The sequence below is a fragment of the Marmota monax genome, unplaced genomic scaffold (assembly GCF_021218885.2).
Source record: "Marmota monax isolate L192 unplaced genomic scaffold, Marmota_monax_Labrador192_F-V1.1 WCK01_AAM20220418_F8-fsc00008, whole genome shotgun sequence".
NCBI classification, from domain to species: Eukaryota; Metazoa; Chordata; class Mammalia; order Rodentia; family Sciuridae; genus Marmota; species Marmota monax.
The window spans coordinates 5091743-5114874 of record NW_026694432.1 but is presented as its reverse complement, the minus strand read 5'-3'; the positions used below and the strand labels follow the sequence as shown (position 1 = coordinate 5114874).

The following is a 23132-nucleotide window of genomic DNA, read 5'->3' as shown; positions in this document are numbered from 1 at the left end:
AGATAGTGAAGGCATAGATAAATTTCTTAAGTCATATGATCTGCCCAGATTGAGTCAGGAGGATATAGACAACCTAAACAGACCAATATCAATTGAGGAAATAGAAGAAACCATCAAAAGACTACCAACTAAGAAAAGCCCAGGACCGGATGGGTATACAGCAGAGTTTTACAAAACCTTTAAAGAAGAACTAATACCAATACTTTTCAAGCTACTTCAGGAAATAGAAAAAGAGGGAGAACTTCCAAATTCATTCTATGAGGCCAACATCACCCTGATACCTAAACCAGACAAAGACACTTCAAAGAAAGAAAACTACAGACCAATATCTCTAATGAACCTAGATGCAAAAATCCTCAATAAAATTCTGGCGAATCGGATACAAAAACATATCAAAAAAATTGTGCACCATGATCAAGTAGGATTCATCCCTGGGATGCAAGGCTGGTTCAATATACGGAAATCAATAAATGTTATTCACCACATCAATAGACTTAAAAATAAGAACCATATGATCATCTCGATAGATGCGGAAAAAGCATTCGACAAAGTACAGCATCCCTTTATGTTCAAAACTCTAGAAAAACTAGGGATAACAGGAACATACCTCAATATTGTAAAACCAATCTATGCTAAGCCTCAGGCTAGCATCATTCTGAATAGAGAAAAATTGAAGGCATTCCCTCTAAAATCTGGAACAAGACAGGGATGCCCTCTCTCTCCACTTCTGTTCAACATAGTTCTCGAAACACTGGCCAGAGCAATTAGACAGATGAAAGAAATTAAAGGCATAAAAATAGGAAAAGAAGAACTTAAATTATCACCATTTGCAGGTGACATGATTCTATACCTAGCAGACCCAAAAGGCTCTACAAAGAAACTATTAGAGCTAATAAATGAATTCAGCAAAGTGGCAGGATATAAAATCAACACGCATAAATCAAAGGCATTCCTGTATATCAGCGACAAATCCTCTGAAATGGAAATGAGGACAACCACTCCATTCACAATATCTTCAAAAAAAATAAAATACTTGGGAATCAACCTAACAAAAGAGGTGAAAGACTTATACAATGAAAACTACAGAACCCTAAAGAGAGAAATAGAAGAAGATCTTAGAAGATGGAAAAATATACCCTGTTCATGGATAGGCAGAACTAACATCATCAAAATGGCGATAGTACCAAAAGTTCTCTATAGGTTTAATGCAATGCCAATCAAAATCCCAATGGCATTTCTTGTAGAAATAGAGAAAGCAATCATGAAATTCATATGGAAAAATAAAAGACCCAGAATAGCAAAAACAATGCTAAGCAGGAAGTGTGAATCAGGCGGTATAGCGATACCAGACTTCAAACTATACTACAGAGCAATAGTAACAAAAACAGCATGGTACTGGTACCAAAACAGGCGGGTGGACCAATGGTACAGAATAGAGGACACAGAAACCAATCCACAAAACTACAACTATCTTATATTTGATAAAGGGGCTAAAAGCATGCACTGGAGGAAGGATAGCATCTTCAACAAATGGTGCTGGGAAAACTGGAAATCCATATGCAACAAAATGAAACTGAATCCCTTTCTCTCGCCATGCACAAAAGTTAATTCAAAATGGATCAAGGAGCTTGATATCAAATCAGAGACATGGCGTCTGATAGAAGAAAAAGTTGGCTACAATCTACATTCGGTGGGGTTGGGCTCCAAATTCCTCAATAGGACACCCATAGCACAAAAGTTAATAACTAGAATCAACAAATGGGACTTACTCAAACTAAAAAGTTTTTTCTCAGCAAAAGAAACAATAAGAGAGGTAAATAGGGAGCCTACATCCTGGGAACAAATCTTGACTCCTCACACTTCAGATAGAGCCCTAATATCCAGAGTATACAAAGAACTCCAAAAATTAGACAATAAAATAACAAACAACCCAATCAACAAATGGGCCAAGGACCTGAACAGACACTTCTCAGAGGAGGACATACAGTCAATCAACAAGTACATGAAAAAATGCTCACCATCTCTAGCTGTCAGAGAAATGCAAATCAAAACCACCCTAAGATACCATCTCACTCCAGTAAGATTGGCAGCCATTATGAAGTCAAACAACAAGTGCTGGCAAGGATGTGGGGAAAAGGGTACACTTGTACATTGCTGGTGGGACTGCAAATTGGTGCGGCCAATTTGGAAAGAAGTATGGAGATTTCTTGGAAAGCTGGGAATGGAGCCACCATTTGACCCAGCTATTCCCCTTCTTGGTCTATTCCCTAAAGACCTAAAAAGAGCATGCTACAGGGACACTGCTACATCGATGTTCATAGCAGCACAATTCACAATAGCAAGACTGTGGAACCAACCTAGATGCCCTTCAATAGACGAATGGATAAAAAAAATGTGGCATTTATACACAATGGAGTATTACTCTGCATTAAAAAATGACAAAATCATAGAATTTGCAGTGAAATGGATGGCATTAGAGCAGATTATGCTAAGTGAAGCTAGCCAATCCCTAAAAAACAAATGCCAAATGTCTTCTTTGATGTAAGGAGAGTAACTAAGAACAGAGTAGGGACGAAGAGCATGAGAAGAAGATTAACATTTAACAGGGATGAGAGGTGGGAGGGAAAGGGAGAGAGAAGGGAAATTGCATGGAAATGGAAGGAGACCCTCAGGGTTATACAGTGGAGGGGGTAGAGAGAGAGGAGGGGAGGGGAGGGGAGAGGAGGGGAGGGGGGATGGTGGAGGATGGGAAAGGCAGCGGAGCACAACAGACACTAGTATGGCAATATGTAAATCAATGGATGTGTAACTGATGTGATTCTGCAATCTGTGTATGGGGTGAAGGTGGGAGTTCATAACCCACTTGAATCAAAGTGTGGAATATGATATGTCAAGAAATTTGTAATGTTTTGAACAACCAACAATAAAAAATTTAAAAAAAAAAAAGTCCATTGACAACTAAAAAAATATTAAAAAAAAAAAACTTTGAGACAGATGGCTTATGGAGAACAAAACAGTCAACATAGCATACAAGATTAACAATAATTATTATTTCACATATATACTTATAGCATGAGAGTTCCTATGCCAAAAGCTTTGTTTTCACCATTGTATTTGTTGGATACTTGTGAACATCAAAATACACTGAAAAAAATATAGTTTTAACTGTAAGTATTGTTTTTATTTTTTGGATTTGACCTATAATTATTTATTCAGTCATCTTATGCTGGCTTTATTTTTCAAAGTCTTTTAAAATGTAACCAAGCAAACCTTTTTGGTGAGAAATTCAGTAATGTTCTACTAGTCTCAGTTCTTTACAGGATAAGAGACTGTCAATATGTCAGAATATACAGCCTCTGCTACGAATACTCTTAGAAAGCAGATGCATGCATGCCAGCCAGTGCACATCCTATAATGCTATATTCTCGTCTCAGAGAATGTCGTTGAGGCAGTATTTTACAGTTTAAGAGCTGGGTTCACCTAAAGAGAGAAATCAAAGACCTTAGAATTGGAAAGATCTACCTTGCTCTTGGATAGGCAGAATTAATATCCTCAAAATGACCATACTACCAAAAGCACTACATAGATTTAAAGCAATTCCAATCAAAATCACAATGGCATTCCTCATAGAAATAGAAAAAGTAATCATGAAATTCATCTGGAAAAATAGGAGACCCAGAATAGCTAAAGCAATCCTTAGTAGGAAGAGTGAAGCAGGTGGCATTGCTATACCAGACCTTAAACTATACTACAGAGCAATAGTAATAAAAACAGCATGGTATTGGCACCAAAACAGATTGGTAGACCAATGGTACAGAATAGAGGACACAGAGACTAACCCACAAAATTATAATTATCTTATATTAGACAAAGGTGCCAAAAACATGCACTTGAAAAAAGACAGCATCTTCAATAAATGGTGCTGGGAAAACTTGAAATCCATATGCAAAAAAATGAAATTAAACCCTTATCTCTCACCATGCACAAAACTTAACTCGAAATGGATCAAGGACCTAGGAATTAAAACAGAGACTCTGCATCTAATAGAAGAAGTAGGTCCTAATCTTCATCATGTGGGATAAGGCCCCAACTTCCTTAATAATTAGACTCCTATACTGCAAGAATTAAAACCAAGAATCAATAAATGGGATGGACTCAAACTAAAAAGTTTCTTCTCAGCAAAAAAAAAAAAAAAAAATTTGTGAGGTGAACAGAGAGCCTACATCCTGGGAGCAAATTTTTATCCCTCACACATCAGACAGAGCACTAATCTCTAATGTATATAAAGAACTCAAAAAGCTAAGCACCAAAAAAACAAATAACCCAATCAACAAATGGGCGAAGAACCTGAACAGACACTTCTCAAAAGAGGATATACAACCAATCAGCAAATATATATTATACATATACAGCACAAAGAAACAATCTGTGAGGTCAATAGAAAGCCTACATCCTGGGAGCAAATTTTTACCCCTCACACATCAGATAGAGCATTATCTCTAAAGTAAATAAAGAACTCAAAAAGCTAAGCACCAAAAACACAAATAACCCAATCAATAAATGGGCCAAGGACCTGAACAGACATTTCTCAGAAGAGGATATACAATCAACAAATATATGAAAAAATGTTCATCATCTCTAGCAATTAGAGAAATGCAAATCAAAACTAAGATATCATATCTCACTCCAGTCAGAATGGCAGCTATCATGAAGACAAACAACAATAAGTGTTGGTAAGGATGTGGGGAAAAAGGTACACTCATACATTGCTGGTGGGACTGCAAATTGGTGCAGCCAATATGGAAAGAAGTATGGAGATTCCTTGGAAATCTGGGAACGGAACCACCATTTGACCCAGCTATTCCTCCCCTGGACTATACCCAAAGGACTTAAAATCAGCATACTTCAGGGACACAGCCACATCAATGTTTACAGCAGCACAATTCACAATAGCTAAAATGTGGAACCAACCTAGATGCCCTTCAGTGGATGAATGGATAAAAAAAAATGTGGCATATATACACAATGGAATTTTATTCAGCAATAAAAGAGAATAAAATCATGGCATTTGCAGGTAAATGGACGGCGTTGGAGAAGATAATGCTAAGTGAAGTTAGCCAATCCAAAAAAAAACAAATACCGAATGTTTTCTTTGATATAAGGAGGCTGACTCATAGTGGAATAGGGAGAGGGAGCATGGAAGGAATAGATGAATTCTAGATAGGGAAGAGGGGTGGGAGGGAAAGGGACGGAACAGGGGATTAGCACCAGGATGGTGGAATGTGACAGACATCATTATCCAAAGTACATGTATAAAGACACGAATTGGGTGTCAACATGCTTTATATACAATTGCAGATATGAAAAATTGTGGCATATATGTGTAATAAGAATTGTAATACATTCCACAGTCATTTTTTTAAATCAATTTTAAAAAAAGAGCTGGGTTCATATCCATGCTCTGTGATTCACTACAACCTTCTTGCTACCTATTGCAGCTTTTTTAATTTCTGTTTATTGTTCATTATGTTGCTGAATGCTCATTTTGGGCTGGGTACTATTTCATTCACTTCACATTTAATCCTAACAGTCCCAGGATGGATTTTTTTTTAACCCTGTTTAAAAATGTGTTCTTTTTAGATATATACATGACAAGAGTGTATTTTGACATATTATACACACATGGAGTATAACTTATTCTAAGTAGGATGCCATCCTTATGGTTGAACATGATGTGGCATTTCACTGCTATTGTATTCATATATGAACATAGGAAAGTTATGTCTGATTCATTCTACTCTTTTCTATTCCCCTCTCTCCCTTCCCTTCATTCCCCTTGTCTAATCTACTGAAATTTTTAATTCCTGCCCTATTGTATAACTCTATTTTTTTTATTTTTTTAAAGTTGTTGGTGGACCTTTATTTTATGTATTTGTATGTGGTGCTAAGACTCGAACCCGGTGCCTCACCATGCTAGGCAAGCACACTACCACTGAGCCACAACCCCAGCCTTAACTCTATTTTTTATACATTAGAAAACTAAGAACAAAGAATGTTACTTTTTGTATAATTTATTTATTTAGGTACACAGGATTGAACCCAAGAGCTTTTTACTACTGAGCTACATCCACAGCCCATCTTATTTTTTTTTTTCCTAAGAGAAGATTTTATTTATTTTTATATTTTCTCATATCTAATGGCTTCTGGCATTCCTTTGTTTGTGACTATAAATGCTTCTCTTCTGTGTTTATGGGGCTTCCAAAACAAAAAATATAGATAAGCCCTTTTCGTAGGGAAGATTTTTCAAACATAGCAAGTAACTACCCTTTAACCCACAGGGTCTGACAACCATATTATAGGATATGAAAGATGCTCCAATATGCTTGTTCTTCCAACCATTGTTTGCAAAGTCTGCATTGACAAAAGTCAATTCATTGCACAGAATGAGTGACGTGAGTCTCTGCTCTGCAGTCCAGAACAGGATGTAAAAGAGCCCCCAAAGTGAGTTTAAGACAGGGCTTTACATGACATAGCTGACAAAATCCATTTCCTGGCTCTCAGGGTTCTCAGCGTTCTCCCTGTGGTTTGTTTTCAGATTCTGCATAGCACAGACACCTGGGCTTCGGATCCAGTACAGAAGCCTACAAAAAGATTTTTTAAAATGGCGGGTTCCAGACACCAAGGGCCCATCTTATTTTTTTTTAATTTTGAGATGGTCTCGATAAATTATTGAGGCCGGCCTCAAATTTGTAATCTTCTTTCTCGTCTTGCCTTCAAAGTAGCTGGGATTATAGGTGTAGGCCACAGTGCCTGGTTTACTTTATAATTTAAAGGGTGGGATGGTGAGGATCAATTCTAAGCAATGGGACTAGAAAGAGATAAGCTTAAAAAATACAAGGAAATGACATGAGAAAAGCAAGGGTCACACTAATTATAACACTATCTATGTACTTCTAGGCTGGAATACATGTCTAGCAAAACAAGGGCAAAGATATATAAGTGAACTCTAGCCCAGCATTGTCCAATACAAGTGCTCTACCACCAAGCTACATCCCAGCCCAATTTCTCCACTTTTTGTTTATTTATTTATTTATGGTACTGGGGATTAAACACAAGAGTGCTTAGCCACTGAGCCACATCCCAAGCCCTTTTTTTTAAATTTTGAGATAGGATCTAAATTGCTTAAGCCCTCACCAAGTTGCTGGGGTTGGCATGGAACTTGAAATCCTCTTGCCTTGGCCTCCTGAGTCATTGGGATTATCACTGGGATTAAAGGCATGCACCGGGCTGGGGATATAGCTCAGTTGGTAGAGTGCTTGCCTTGCATGCACAAGGCCCTGGGTTCAATCCTCAGCACCACAAAAAAAAAAAAAAAAAAAAAAAATCATCTAAACTTTACGGGGCTGGGGATGTGGCTCAAGTGGTAGCACGCTCGCCTGGCATGCGTGAGGCCCGGGTTCAATCCTCAGCACCACATACAAACAAAGATGTTGTGTCCGCTGAAAACTAAAAAATAAAAATATTTTAAAAAAAAATAAAAATAAAAAATAAATAAAGGCATGCGCCACTCTGCCCAGCTTCCATTTTTAAAATCAGATCACTCATTATTAAGCTGCTTAAGTTCTTTATATATTTTGGAATATTATCCTCTTTTTAAATGTATGTTTCCTTTGCTGTGAAGCAGCTTTCAGTTTGATGCAATCTCATTTGTCTATTTTCACTTTAAATGCTTGTATCTATGATTATCCAGACCAATGTTGTAGAGCTTTTCCCATTTTCTTCTAGGAGTTTTACAGTGTCAGGTTTTAATATACTAGTTCTATTATATGACAACTATATTTAAAGTGTTTTTATGTAATGGAATAAAATTTAATTAGGGTTAATCTCAATCTTCACCAAGAAAAAAAAAAGGAAAAAATATACATACATATGTATTTTTAAAATCAATCTTCCAGGCTGTGCATGTATCTCTGTGGTAGAATGCTTACCTAGCATGAGGCCCTGGGTTTAATTCCTATACAATCAAAATAAATAAATAAATAAAGGCAATCTTCCACAGGGTACGGTGGTGCATGCCTATAATCCCAGCTACTGGAAAGGATGAGGCAGGAGAATTACAAGTTTGAGGCCAGCCTCAGCAGTTTAGTGAGAACTGGTCTGAAAATAAAAAATAAAAAAGGCTGGGATGTAGCACAGTGGTAAACTGCACCTGAGTTTAATCCCCAGTACTGGAAAATAAAATAATAAAATCAATCTCCCATGCATTTAGTTCACAATGAAGAGAATAAGGAAAGATGAAATTAAAAAGATAGGCAGGGGGCTGGGGTTGTGGCTCAGTGGTAGAGCGCTCGTGTATCACATGTGAAGCCCTGGGTTTGATCCTCAGCATCACATAAAAATAAATAAACAAAATAAAGGTATTGTGTCCAACTACTTCTAAAAAACAAATATCAAAAAAAAGATAGGCAGGCTGTCATCCAGCATCTCAAGAGGCTGAGAAAGGATGATCACAAATTCCAAGCCAGCCTTGGTAATTTAGTGAGGCCCTAAGCAATTTAGTGAGACCCTGTCTCAAAATAAAAAATGAAAAGGGTTGGGGATAGGTCTGGGATTGTGGCTCAGTGATAAAACACTTGCCTGGCACATGTGAAGCACTGAGTTCGATCCTTAGCACCACATAAAAATAAAACAAAGGTATTGTGTGTCCATCTACAACTAAAGAAAAAAAAAAAAGTAACTTTTTTTTTTTTTTTTAAAGTGTTGGGGATGTGACTCAGTGGTAAAGTGCCCCTGGGTTAAATCCCCAGTACTCTCCCCAACACACACACACACACTCAAATATAGACAGTAAATATGCCTAAATGTTAATGTTAGTTTTATTCCTAAGTACTATGATTAAGGGCAAATTAAAAAAATTTTTTTTTCTTTAGTTGTAGATGGACACAATATCTTTTATTTATTTATTTATTTATTTTTATGCAGTGCTGAAGATCAAACCTAGTACCTCACAAGTGATAGGCAATTGCTCTACCACTCCGTAACCCCAGCCTTAGAGGCAATTTTTATTTTCTTGTTTTTACTATTTTCTGTTTCTACAGTGACCATGTATCATTTCTATGATAATAACAAAATATTAACTTTTTTAATCAAGATGAAAATATAATAATCTTCAAAATTCCTATGCAGAATATCAAATAAAGCTTCTTCTATCTAATTTTGAAACATGGCAGAAGCCTAACTGATCCCTCGGTCAGCAGTCTTCCTTACACTCAACTATTTTGCATCTTGTCACCTAACACTAAACTATTTTGTACCTTGTCATACTAGTCCCACCCAGAATTCAAAAGAGCGTAAACTATAATCTTCTTGGTTTTAGGCAAAGCATTCTTGAATAATTTGACAAAATTCTATCCTTCCACCTTCATCTACATTGCTATTCAATCAAACCCTGTTCTTTTAAGAGAAGCCTGATAAAATCAGGCCTTACAGCCAGACCTTGACCAACATATAATCTCCTGGCCTTGGTTCCTTTAATGGAGAGTGGTGAAGATTAAATTTTCAAATAAGTAAAGTGTACCAGCATGAAATAACCCTTCACAAGTGGTGACTGTCATTATTGTCGTTATTGGGGTTTTTCTTCACTGGTTCCTCAAAAAGCTTTGCATGTCTACATCTAAACTTTATATGTCACTATTTTGTTCTCTTTAGAGTTCCTTTCCTTTCTTCTAAAAGCCCTTTAAGCCACATGCCTGTAATCCCAGCAATTTAGGAAGCGAAGGCAAGAGGATCACAAAGCCATCCTCAGCAACTTGTCAGGTAAGCAATTTAGCATGACCCCAGTCTCAAAATAAAAAATAAACAAAGAGCTGGGGATGTGTCTCAGTGGTTAAGCACCCCTGGGTTAAATTCCCAGTAACAAAAAATAAAATAAAGCATTTAAGATTCAAGGTCAGGGGCTGGGGTTGTGGCTCAGTGGTAAAGTGCTTGCCTAGCATGTGTGAGACACTGGGTTCGATCCTCAGCACCACATAAAAATAAATAAATAAAGGTATTGTGTCCACCTACAACTAAAAATATTAAAAAAAAAAAAAAAAATTCAAGGTCCAGTTCAGGTCTCCCTTTTTTCCCCTGACTCTCTAAAGTTAATGTGACCGTCAGGAGTAAACTTTGAGCTTCTATAGTACTTACAAGTTACACTCAACCCAAATAAAGGCATCCTAGTTGATTTTAGTTAATGTTCCCTGCATGTAAGTCCTAGATTCACTGAGTATAAATTCCTTGTTAGCAGACACTCCATTTTATGTATACCTTCATAACTTTTTGATGTCTGAAACGTCATCAGGCATATATTATATGCTCAAAATATAATTTAATTTACATATTTAAATGAAAGTCATCACAATTAAAATACTGGATGAATATTTTTAATAGACTTGGAAGCTAATGATTCTATATAAAGACAGGAAGTTTCTAGTAAGCAGCATAATTTACTTCCATAATTTAGTATCACTGACCAAACATGTAAGCCATACATGTAAGGTATGTGATTTATCTCTAGTTCGACAGATATATAAAAATTAGCAATAAATGACCCTAAGAGAATAATACCTTTAATATTTCAAAACATCTTGTAATAAGCTCTAATTAAATATATATTCAATTAAATTGTCTTATTTGGTTTCATTTGGAAATACACTTGCCTCACTAAAATATCGAGAAATATTCAGATAATGATTACTAAAAGTGATAAGTATATAATTATATAACCTTATATATGAAAATAAATTCTGAAAGACACACTATGCGGACTGGGTTTGTAGCTCACTGGTAGAGCACTTGGTTAGCATGGGTGAGGCACTGGGTTCAATCCTCAGCATGGCATATAAATAAATACAATATAAATAAAATAAAGGTCCATTGATAACTAAATTTTTTTTTTAAATGACAAACTATGTTTCCTTGAGTGTGCTAAATGTTTAGGGTGGAAAGCTTGAGGGCACAGTTTTGCTTTAATTTTCATTCACTGATTTAATTACAGTTCCTTATAAAGTAATTAGGAAAATTAAATAACCACATAAAGACCATTTTTTTCCTCTTTGATAAGTTACTAATGAGAAATAGGAAACAACTTTTGTAATGAGCTGCTACTAATGTTCTAATGAGAATAAAGCAACTTCAGAGATGGAGGAGATGGAGGAAGTAGCCCTCTTAAATGAAGCTAATTACCAGGAAATTAAGTCTCAACAGGGACAAAAAGGTCTAGAGCACAGCTAAACTCCAAGAAGAAAAGATTCAGCTAGATATATCTGAATTTCTCTTTTAGCTATCAGTACTGTTCTAGCAAGCTTCCAATAATGTTTCAGGTTTCTCACTGATCCCCAGAGGAAGGAAAAGCCATTACCTAAGAATGTTGGGGTGGGAAAGTCTATTCATGAGCTGTACTTCTTTCAGCATATTTGCCCGGTTACTGCTTAATGTGTTCATCTTAAGAGCCATCACCTGACCAGAAGCTCGGTGGCGTACCTAGAAAATTAAATAGAATAGAAAAAAATGTCAAGAGCAGCATGTCACAAGTTTCCACATGTAGAACATTCTAAGATATTTTAGTATCAGTTTAGATAAAATAACTATCTAATTACATTAAAATATCACTTCCATTAATGAAGATGAATTTATTCCATCCAAGACCAAAGTCATTTCATGCTGAGCTATTAACAGAAAAACACCTAATGTGGGGCTGGGGTTGTGGCAGTGGAGAGATTGTGTGAGGCTCTAGGTTTGAACCTCATGACCACATAAAAATAAATAAACAAAATAGAAGTATTGTGTCCATTTATAATTAAAAAAAAAATAACACTTAATGATACCTCAAGAAATCATGTCTTGTTGGGCCCAGTGGAACTCAGAAGGCTGAGGCAGGAGGATCACAAGCCCAAGGTCAGCCTCAGCAACCTAGTGAGACACTTGTCTCAAAATAAAAAGGATTTGGGATGTAGCTCAGTGGTAGAGCATTCTGGATTCAATTTCCAGTACCTACACACACATACACATGAAATAAAAAGGAAAAAGAAATTATGTTTTTAATACCTTAAAAAAAACCTAGTAGAATTTTTAAGGCTAGTTCCCCATAGCTGACATTGATAAGTCAGGATACCAACAGGAAAAAGTCCCATCAGTAGAATTTCCAGCATAATCAAAAAGATACATGGATAAGTTTTATATAACACTTAATGAACTATAAAACTATCTTTTCCCTACATCCTTGCCAACACTTATTGTAGTCTGTATTCATAATAGCTGCCATTCTGTCTGGAGTGAGATGAAATCTTAAGAGTAGTTTTGATTTGCATTTCTCTAATTGCTGGCAACGATGAACATTTTTTTCATAGAAGATGATATACAATCAACAAACATGAGAAGTGTCTGTTCAGATTGTTGGTCCATTTATTGATTGGGTTATTTGCTTTTTTGGTGCTTAGTTTGAGTTCTTTATATACCCTAGAGATTAGTGCTCTATCTGATGTGTGAGGGGTAAAGATTTGCTCCCAAGATGTAGGCTCTCTATTCACCTCACAGATAGTTTCTTTTGCTGAGAAGAAACGTTTTAGTTTGAGTCCATCCCATTTATTGATTATTGATTTTAATTCTTACACCAGAGGAGTCTTACTAAGAAAGTTGGGGCCTAATCCCACATGATGGAGATTAGGGCCTACTTTTTCTTCTATTAGACGCACACAGGGTCTCTGGTTTTAGTCCCAGGTCCTTGAGGATGTGGGGGGAAAGGTACACTCATACACTGCTGGTGGGACTACAAATTGGTTCAGCCAATATGGAAAGCAGTATGGAGGTTTCTTGGAAAATTGGGAATGGAACCACCATTTGACCATTTGAGAGCTATCCCTCTTCTTGGTCTATAGCCAAAGGACTTAAAAACAGCATACTACAGGGACACAGTCACATCAATGTTTATAGCAGCACAATTCACAATAGCTAAACCGTGGAACCAACCTAGATGCCCTTCAATAGATGAATGGATAAAAAAAATGTAGCATATATACACAATGGGATATTACTCAGCAATAAAAGAGAATAAAATCATGGCATTTGCAGGTAAATGGACGGAGTTAAAGAAGATAATGCTAATTGAATTTAGCCAATCCCAAAACACCAAATGTTTTCTTTGATATAAGGAGACTGATTCATAGTGGGGTAGGGAGAGAGAGCATGAGAGGAATAGAGGAACTCCAGATAGGGCAGAGGGGTGGGAGGTGTAGGGAGGGGGCAGGGGGTTAGAAATGATGGTGAAATGTGATAGACATTCCAAAGTACATATATGAAGACACGAATTGGTGTGAATATATTTTGTATATAACCAGAGATATGAAAAATTGTGCTCTATATGTATAATAAGAATTGTAATGCATTCTGCTGTCATATAAATTTAAAAATTAATTAAAAATTAATTTAAGACACTAAGTTCACATATTTACAGTCTCCCCAAGAACCATAAAAATGTAAAAGATAAAAGCAGACACTTGGGGTGTAGCTCAGTGGTAGAGCAGTTGCCTAGCATGTATAAGGCCCTGAGTTCGATTCCTAGCCCTCAAAGGAAAAAAGAGAAGTAAAACAAAAAAGCATTGAATGTTAAATATAGAAAGAAGTCACTGAACCTTTTGGAAGTAATACTGTGGTAACTTAACCTAAAGTACCTTATAATCATATATAAACAAACTGAATTAGACACAACAAACATAGGCCACACCACTCAACTATTAACTATATGCACAGAGGAAAGTCTATTTAAAAGCATTCACACTCTAGAGAATTCAATTTATTTTACATATCTAAATATATTTTCTCTTTTAAGGCACACTTCACAGATCTTTAAAACCATAATAATATACTTGCAAGAATATTAACTGTTTTCACCCTCTAAATGTGGTCTTGATTGCAACAAAATGAGACCACCAGGGAAAATATTTGTTTAACCCAAAAGATGCTCAATTATTCACTGAGACATGTGAGTTTCCTGCTAAGGAATTATGAATAAGGAAGCATAAAAACCATAAAGTCCTAAATACCTCTTTACTAGTACTCTGTTTTTTTTTAATTTTTTAATATTATATATAAATTATATATATATATACATATATATATATATATATATATATATGAACAGCGGAATGCAGTACAACTCTTTATTACATAAATAAAGCTCAATTTTTCGTATCTCTGGTTGTATACATAGTATACTCACACTAATTCATGTCCTCATACGTGTACTTTGGATAATAATGATCATCACATTCAACCATCATTAATTACCCCATGCCCCCTCCCTTCTCCCTCACACTGTCTACCCTATCTAGAGTTCATCTATTCTTCCCATGCTCCCCCCTCCCTATCCCACTATGAATCAGCTTCCTTATATCAAAGGAAACATTCGGCATTTGGTTTTGGGGGATTGGCTAACTTCACTTAGCATTATCTTCTTTAACTCCATCTATTTACCTGCAAATGCCATGATTTTATTCTCTTTTATTGCTGAGTAATATTCCATTGTGTATATATGCCACATTTTTTTTATCCATTCATCTATTGAAGGGCATCTAGGTTGGTTCCACGGTTTAGCTATTGTGAATTGTGTGCTGTCCCTGTAGTATGCTGTTTTTAAGTCCTTTGGGTATAGCCCGAGGAGAGGAGTACTCTGTTTTTTAAAAAATTCATTTCAGATCTTGCACAACAGGGACTTGTTATGCAAAAGTTATCAGTCCATGAACTTTAAGAGTATTATTTCAGTATGTTATATGCTTAACCAAGTAGGAATTTCAGTAGAAAATATGACAATCTACTTAACTATTCAACCTCAAGTAACTGTAATGATAACAGCCCCAGAAGTTTAATATATCTATTAATACAGACATCATAACTTATCTTAGTACTTAAAGCAACAATGTTTCAGAGTGGCCACACAAGAGAAAACACTCAGAGCCAAAGGAGTTCTGATCAGAAAAAGATGAGACAGGAGCTGGGGATGTGGCTAAGTGGTATAGCCGATGCCTAGCATGTACCAGGCCCTGGGTTCAATCCTGGCACCACAAAAGAAAACAGAAAAGAAAGAAAGAAAGAAAGCATTTCTAGATCACTTTGTGAGATCTGGAACTGAACTCTTTTCTCAACCCCATCAATGATTCTGTTGTCATATACCTCGTGATTGATGAAAGAGAAGTGGCTTTCCTTTTCAGATCTTGCATGGATAAGTTAAAAGAAACATTTATACACAAAGAACTTGACCCAACAGTACTTTTCCAACTCTATTTACAGAAGACATCTGTTTTTTAACAAGGGTTCTCCATCTGAAAGCTCTTTTTTTCTTTTTTTTCTTCCATCATCTAAAAATTGTCACTGGGTTTTTAACAAAATGTTCATTTTTAAGCAAGTTTGATATTGAAACAGTGTGTAGATTTCTGGAATAAGCAATCTGTATTTCACACTAATAAACCCATTTTCTCTTTTCCTCTAGCGCTCCCTCAAATTCTACTTATCTTTCAAGGCCACACTTAAATATACCCCCCTCTGAAGCCTTCTTTCACTCTTTAGAAACTATTTATGGTTTCTTTTGTTATAACACTTCAGGACTACATTCATAACACCAGTATAACACTCATCACAAAGCTGTGTTCAAAAACATCATCTTACTAGACTATTAAAAATACCTGGATTTGGGGACAATGGTCACATCTGTACACTGAGCAACTCAGAGAAGCAAAAGGATCCCACTTTGAGGTCAGCCTCAGCAACTTAGCAAGAGTCTCAGCAACTTACTGAGACCTCGTCTCAAAAAAAAAAAAAAAAAAAAAAAAGGGCCAGGCATGTGCCTGTCATCCAGCAGTTTGGGAAGCGAAGCAGGAAGATCTCAAATTCAAAGCCAATCTCAGCAATTTAGCAAGGCCCTCAGGACTTAGTGAGACTCTGCCTCAAAACAAAACATAAAAAGGGGAGAGGGGCTGGGATATGGCTCAGTGGTTAAGCGCCCCGGGTTCAATCCTTGGTACCAAAAAAAAAAAAAAAAAAACAACCCACATCCAGAAACCAGAATCTATACTGAATCCATCTTTGTCTTGCAGTGCGTAGAAAGTCTGACACATCATAAGAGCACAGTGAAAACAATGGTGACAACACTAATGATGCTTCTAATATACCTTCTATGTACCAGTAAATCATTTCTTTATCCACATTTTCTTATAGAGTATCTGTTTTTCATTTTTTTTCTTTTCTTTCTTCCTTCCTTCCTTTCTTTTCTTTTTTTTTTAGTAGCATATTGGGGGAAAAAGTACAGAGAAAAATATTATAAATCTGTACACCCACATTCATAGCAGCATTATTGACAATAGTCAAAAGGTGGAAATATCACAAATGTTTACTGACAGATAAATGGATAAATGAAATGTGATACAATAGAATATTGTTTATCCTTTAACTAAGGGGAGGGAATTCTGACCCATACTACAACATGGATGAACTCTGAGTACATTTTTGCCAAGTGAAAAAAAGTCAATCACAGAAAGGCAAATACCGTATAACTCCACTTATACCAAGTACTTAGCTGAAATTACAGAGACAGTAAATAGAATTGTTGCCAAGAGATGGAGAGAGATAAGAATGTGGAGTTCTGGAAACTGCTTAACAATGTATATACATAACAGTACCAAACTGTACAATTAAAAATGGTTCAGATGAATATGATGGCACAAGCCTATAATTCCAACTACTCAGGAAGTTGAAGAGGAAGACTGGAAGTTCGAGACCAGCTTAGGCAACTCAGCAAGACCCTGTCTCAAAAATTTAAAATAAGGGTTGGGGATGTAGCTCAGTAGTAGAGTACTTGCCTAGTATGTATAAGACTCTGGGTTCAAGTCCCAATACCAAAAAGAAAAAAGAAAGGGAGGAAGAAAAAAGATTAAGATGGCAAATTTAATGTTTGTGTATTTTAGCACAATTTAAAATAGAGGAATATATGAAAACCACCAAAGTAAGAAAATGACTCTTAGATTGTGGAGGGGGATTAAACCTAGGACCTCATGCTTCTGAACACATACTTTTACCACAGAGTTACATTTCCAGACCTCCTTGACATTTATCATTTTTATGATCCTAGGGATCCAGGGGGTGCTTTACCACTGAGCTACATCCTCAATCCTTTTTATTTTGTTATTTTGAAACAGGTTCTTGCTAAGTTGCTGAGTCTGACCTAGAACTTGCAAACTTCCTGTCTCAACCTGCTGGAATTACAGGTGCATACTACTGTGCCTGGCCCTCCTTAACTTTTTTTTTTTTTTCTTTATTTTTGGTACCATGAATTGAACCCAGGAGACTTAACTACTGAGCCTTTTTTTATTTTGAGACAAGGCCTTGCTAAAGTTGCTGAGGGCCTTCCCAAGTTGCTGAGGCTGGCTTTGAACTTGCAATCATTCTGCCTCAGCCTCCCAAACCACTGGAATTACAGGCATACACCACAGTGCCTGGCCTCCTTCTTGACTTTTTTTTTAATTTATCTGCTATTTTTTAATATTATTTTTAGTGATGGACACAACATCTTTATTATTTATTTTTATGTAGTGCTGAGGATCGAACCCAGTGCCTCACACTTGCCAGGCAAGCGTTCCACCACTGAGCCACAACCCCAGCCCTCCACCTTGACTTTTTAAATTCATCTGATAATACCACAGCATCCACAAATCCACTCTCTAAAGAAGAGTACAGGAAAGTGGTAAAGTGCTCCAGATTTGGAGCTAAAAAGTCTGTTATCTAAGCTTTAAAACTTAAATGATTAAAATGAGTTCACTTTGAAGTGTTTTAAAATGAAGAGTATGGGGCGCTGGGGATGTGGCTCGAGCCTGGCATGCGCGGGGCGCTGAGTTCGATCCTCAGCACCACTAAAATGAAAATAAAAATGTTGTGTCCACCAAAAACGGAAAAATAAATATTAAAAAATATTCTATCTCTCTCTCCCCCCCCTCCCCTCTCTCCTCTCTCTCTAAAAAATTGTATAGGGGCTGGGATTGTGGCTCAGGGGTAGCGCTCACCCAGCAAGGGCGGGACCCGGTTCGATCCTCAGCACCACATAAAAAAATAAAGGCATTGTGTTGTGTCCATCTACACCTAAAAAATAAATAAATGTATATATAAAATGAAGAGTATAAAAGTATCTCATAGAGCTGTTTGAGGATAAAATTCGAAAAATGAGACAATCTGGTTTGGATCATGTGTCAAACATAACATATCTTTATGTGTGTTCATCAGTGCAGCAATGTTCACAGACAGGCCTCCTGGGAAGTGACTGGATCCTAAAGGTTCATCAATGGCTTAATCCATTGGTGGGTTCATAGCTCATGGCATTATTGGGAGAGGGTGGAAACTTTAGGAGGTGGGGCCTAGGTGGAGGAATATCTAAAATACATAATACTTAGAAGACAACTGGATGGTACCTTTCAACATATTAATGTTATAGAGAACAGAATAGTTTAGCTTTTTAAAAAATTAACCAGCATAACCATCAAAAGGAAATATATGAAAACTTGACTAGATTGTGGATCAAAAAAAGTTTTGGGTGACAAATGGGGAAAATTTAATAGGGACTGATATGAAATGATTTTTACTGCATTAACTAAGCTCAGTGGTAAGCAAAGCCTAGTGTGCACAAGTCCCTAGGTTCAATCCCCAACACAAGCAAGAAAGAAAGGAGGGAAAGGAAAAAAGAACAATATAGCAAAATATTAATTATTAGTGAATCTAGGTAAGGGGACTGTCAGGAGTTTCTACATGATTCTTTCCATTTTCTATAGATATAAAAAGTTAAAGGGCTAGGGATGTGGCTCAGTAGAGCACTTGCCTAACATACACAAAGCCCTGGGTTCAATCCCCAACAGTGGGAAAAAAACCAAAAAGTTGAAATAAATAAAATCTGTTAATTTCTCCCATAAATTTGGCAATAGGAAAAGAAAGAACTATTTTTCTTTAATGCGGGAAAAAATTTTTCACATGGCAATATATCCAAGCCTATGTTAAAACAGAAAAAAAGTAGAAGTTTAACAAATATTAATAGTGGTTTACAGCAGTAAACTTATCATTTTTCTTCCTTTTATTTTTCTTCATTTTCCAATTCTTTCATAATGTACTCATTTTAGTCTTCTAATAGAAAACAAAGCTTTACAATTTCAACTCATATTTCTTTATAATTAAGTAATACATCATATATTTTCTTTTTAAAACATTAAAACAATATAAACAAAGCTAAAGTCCCTTTTTAACTACCAGCTAAATTAATCCCTATCTTCTGTTCTCATTCCCAGAAGTAGTTATTATCCCAAAATATAATAAGTAGCCTTCCAGGGCTTTAAAAAAAAAATCCACTGTCACAAGGTAAAAACTGACACATATATTTGGACCCAAGTATACATGCTATAGTATGATTTTAAAAACATAAAATACAGGGCTGGGGTTGTGGTTCAGCGGTAGAACGCTTGCTTAGCATGTGCAAGGCCCTGGGTTCGATCCTCAGCACCACATAAAAATAAATAAATAAAATAAAGGTATTGTGGGGCTGGGGATGTGACATGCTCAAGCAGTAGCATGCTCGCCAGGTATGCGCGCAGCGCTGGGTTTGATCCTCAGCACCACATAAAAATAAAATAAAGATGTTGTGTCCACCGAAAACTAAAATATTAAAAAATTTTCTCTCTCTCAAAAATAAATAAATAAAATAAAATAAAGGTATTGTGCCCAATTACAATTATAAATAAATAAATAAATAAATAAATAAAAAGGTATTGTGTTCAACTACAACAACAACAAAAAAAAAATATTAAAAAAATAAGGGCTGGGGCAGTAGTTCAGTGGTACAGTGCCCACCTCACATGAGTGAGGCACTGGATTTGATTCTCAGCACCACATAAAAATAAAGATATTGTGTCCAACTACAATTAAAAATTTTTTTTAAATAAAAATAAAAAATAAATATAGGACTATTTATCATTTATGCTTTTTCATTCAAAGATCTCTTTATAATCTTTCCAAGCGTTATGGTTTAGATATTAGATGTCCCCCAAAAGCTCTTGTGTGAGACAATGTAAGAAAGTTCAGAGGTGACATGCTTGGGTTATGAAGCCTTAATCTAATCAATACATTAAACCCCCTAATAGGGATTAACTGGATAGTAACTGTAGGCAGATAGGGTGTGGCCAGAGGAGGTGGGTCACTGAGGGTATGCCTTCAGGGTATATATTTTGTCTGTGTTGAGGGGAGCACTCTCTCCCCAACTCTCCCTCCTGAGCTGCTTTTCTCTGCCACACCCTTCTGCCACTATGTTTTTCCTTACCTCTAGCTCAGAGCAATGGAGTTGGCCATCTATGGACTGAGACCTCTGCAACTGTGAGCATCAAATAAACTTTTCCTCCTCTAAAATTGCTCTGGTCTGACCTTTTGGTCACAGCAGCAAAAAAGCTAACTAAAACTCCAAGTTAATACTAAAAAATGTACTCTTTTACCCCAACAGAAAACAGATTACTGATTGCTTAGGCTGAAGAAAGGAAGAAGCACAGGGGTAGAGATCAGCTTTTTTTGTTTTTTAATTACATAAACCTTTATTTACTTATTTATTTTATGTGGTACTGAGAATTGAACCCAGTGCCTCACACATGCTAGGCAAGTGCACTACCACTAAGTCACAACCTCAGCCCAAGAGAGCAACTATTTTTTTTTTATTAATCTAATTTAAAATTAGATTGTGGTGATGATTACGTATCCCTAAAAGTATAAAAAAAAAACATTGAATTTCACACTTTAAAAGAGTGACTTGTATATGAACTGTCTGAATAAAGCTGGGTTATTTTTATTTTTTAAGTCATACTAGCAACACTGGTCAAAATAACTGAAAAAGTTTTAATTCTGCTAAGCAACATGTTATTCAATATGACAATAGGTTAAAAAAAAACCTAAATAATAAATTCCTTTTAAAAAAATTGTAAGGATTGGGGATGTAGCTCAGTGGTAGAATACTTGCCTAGCATGTGTGAGGCCCTGGGTTCAATCCATGGCATTGCAAAAAACAAACAAACAAAAACCTGAGAGTATGGAATCCAACCTTAAAGAAAACAAAAGTTCTGCAGAATAGAGGATTCTATCCAGCATGCTCAAAGTCCAAGTACCCCAAAGGTTCTAAGGAAGTTTTGGCAGTACCACCAAAACAAGCAAAAAGAAGCCAAAAATACCATCAAATAACAATACTAAAGTCACTAGAAAAGTCTGGGCAAACAAGAGTGTCTCTACCAGCATGGTAGTGCTCTAATAATTGCACTCTACTGCCAGGCATGGTCTTACACCTACCTGTAATCCTAGCTTCTCAGAAGGCTGATTCAAGAGGATACCAAGTTCAAGGCCAACCTCAACAACTTAGTGAGACCCTGCCTTAAAATTAAAAAAATAAAAAATAAAAAGGGATGGGAATGTGGCTCAGTCACAGAGTGCCTCTGGGTTCAACTCCCAATACAAAAAATAAAATATTTTTTTAAAAGTCTGGGAATGTAGCTTAGTGGTAGAGATGTACCTGAGTTCAATCCATGATACCTTGAAAAAGAATATTAACAAGGGCTGGGGTTGTAGCTCAGTGGTAGAGCACTTGCCTACCATGTGTGAGGCACTGGGTTCAATTCTCAGCACCACATATAAATAAAGGTCCACTGACAAAAAAAATTTTTTAAAAAGAATATTAATAATAATAATGCGGTTGGGGCTGGGACTCAACAGTAGCACTTGCCTGGCATGTGTAAGGCACTGGGTTCAATTCTCAGCATCACATATTGTTGAGAGCCACAGCCAAAGGGGCCCCAGCAAACTTCCAGCTGCCGGCTGATGATTGGCTCACAGCGGCCCCAGCAACATCTAGCTGATTGGCTCCTCTGCGGTGATGCTCATTGGGCTGTTTCCGTGCCCTTTCAGACCACGGAGCTGCTCATTGGGGGACTTTTTTGGCTCCGCCCACATGACCCAGCCAATCGGCCTCAAGAGCAGGAGGATTGTGGGAGGTGGAGAGAAGCTTGTGTGGGAGAGAGAGGCTTGTGGAAAGCCGGTGGTGGCAGTTGAGGCTCTGAGGGTTTTTCCTGAGAGGCTGTTTTGTTTGGCATGTGTGGTTCTAAAAATAAAGTTAGCATCACATATAAATAAACAAAGGTTTATCAACAACTAAAAAAAAATTTTTTTTAAACAATAATTTTATCCTATTATTCCACAATTACCCTGAACAGTCTGAACAAAGAGAAGATATAGGAAGAGGCCAACCAAGAGAAAAAAATGATATAAAGTATAATCAGAAGAGTCACAAATCACTAATTAAAGTTACTGATTATAGTCACCAAAAAAAAATTTATATATAAAGTGTCATTAGATAGACATCAATCAAGAAGAGTTTCTCCACTGATCAAAGACTCAGAATATATTCCAAAATTAGAACCAGGGTTGACAATAACTTAAAATTCTGCAAAAACAGCCACAAACCACAAATAAAGGCATGCCAAATGTGTGAATACAGCTTGGAAGTGACTGATGATCTTTCATTACTGTTTTTAGTTCCATTCAAATACTAGCAAATATCATCTTTTATGTACAAGGCATTGTGCTAGATGCTGAGAAGACTATATAGATCAACATGAAACATCAGTTTACCAGATCTTCCAGCAATTTCTGCCTCATACTGCCAGATTATCTTATTGCTCTCCATCCTAAAAATCTTCAATAGCTCTCTAATTTGGGGAATAACATCCAAATTTCCTGGTGAAAATAAATTAATCAACTGTTCCCTGTTGATCCTCCTCCACTCTTCCCCTTACTTTTAGCTACCACATACTATCTGTAATTCTTTCCCATATGCACCATGCTCTCACACTTCCTTGCTTTACATATACTGTTCTTCTTGACTTGATGTAATCCTCAATTCCTGAATCCCATCCCAATCTCTCTACCAAATTCCTTTCAATTATTCAAGATATAGGAAACATCATTTCCCTAGTTAAATCTCACTTTACTTCAAGAAAAGTTAGATGACTCCACTGTTAATTTTCTTAGTACTCCAAACTTAT

General features: G+C 36.4%; 1 protein-coding gene across 2 annotated transcripts in view; it reads right to left on the bottom strand.

The window, feature by feature from the left end:
- The window catches only part of Tesk2 (testis associated actin remodelling kinase 2), a 147983-nt gene that overhangs the window by 68632 nt on the left and 56219 nt on the right, over positions 1–23132 (bottom strand). For both annotated transcript variants that reach the window (XM_046469010.2, XM_046469011.2), the window contains exon 3: positions 11402–11523. In XM_046469010.2, coding sequence (XP_046324966.1) covers positions 11402–11523 — 122 coding nt within the window. The remainder of the gene's footprint in view (positions 1–11401; positions 11524–23132) is intronic.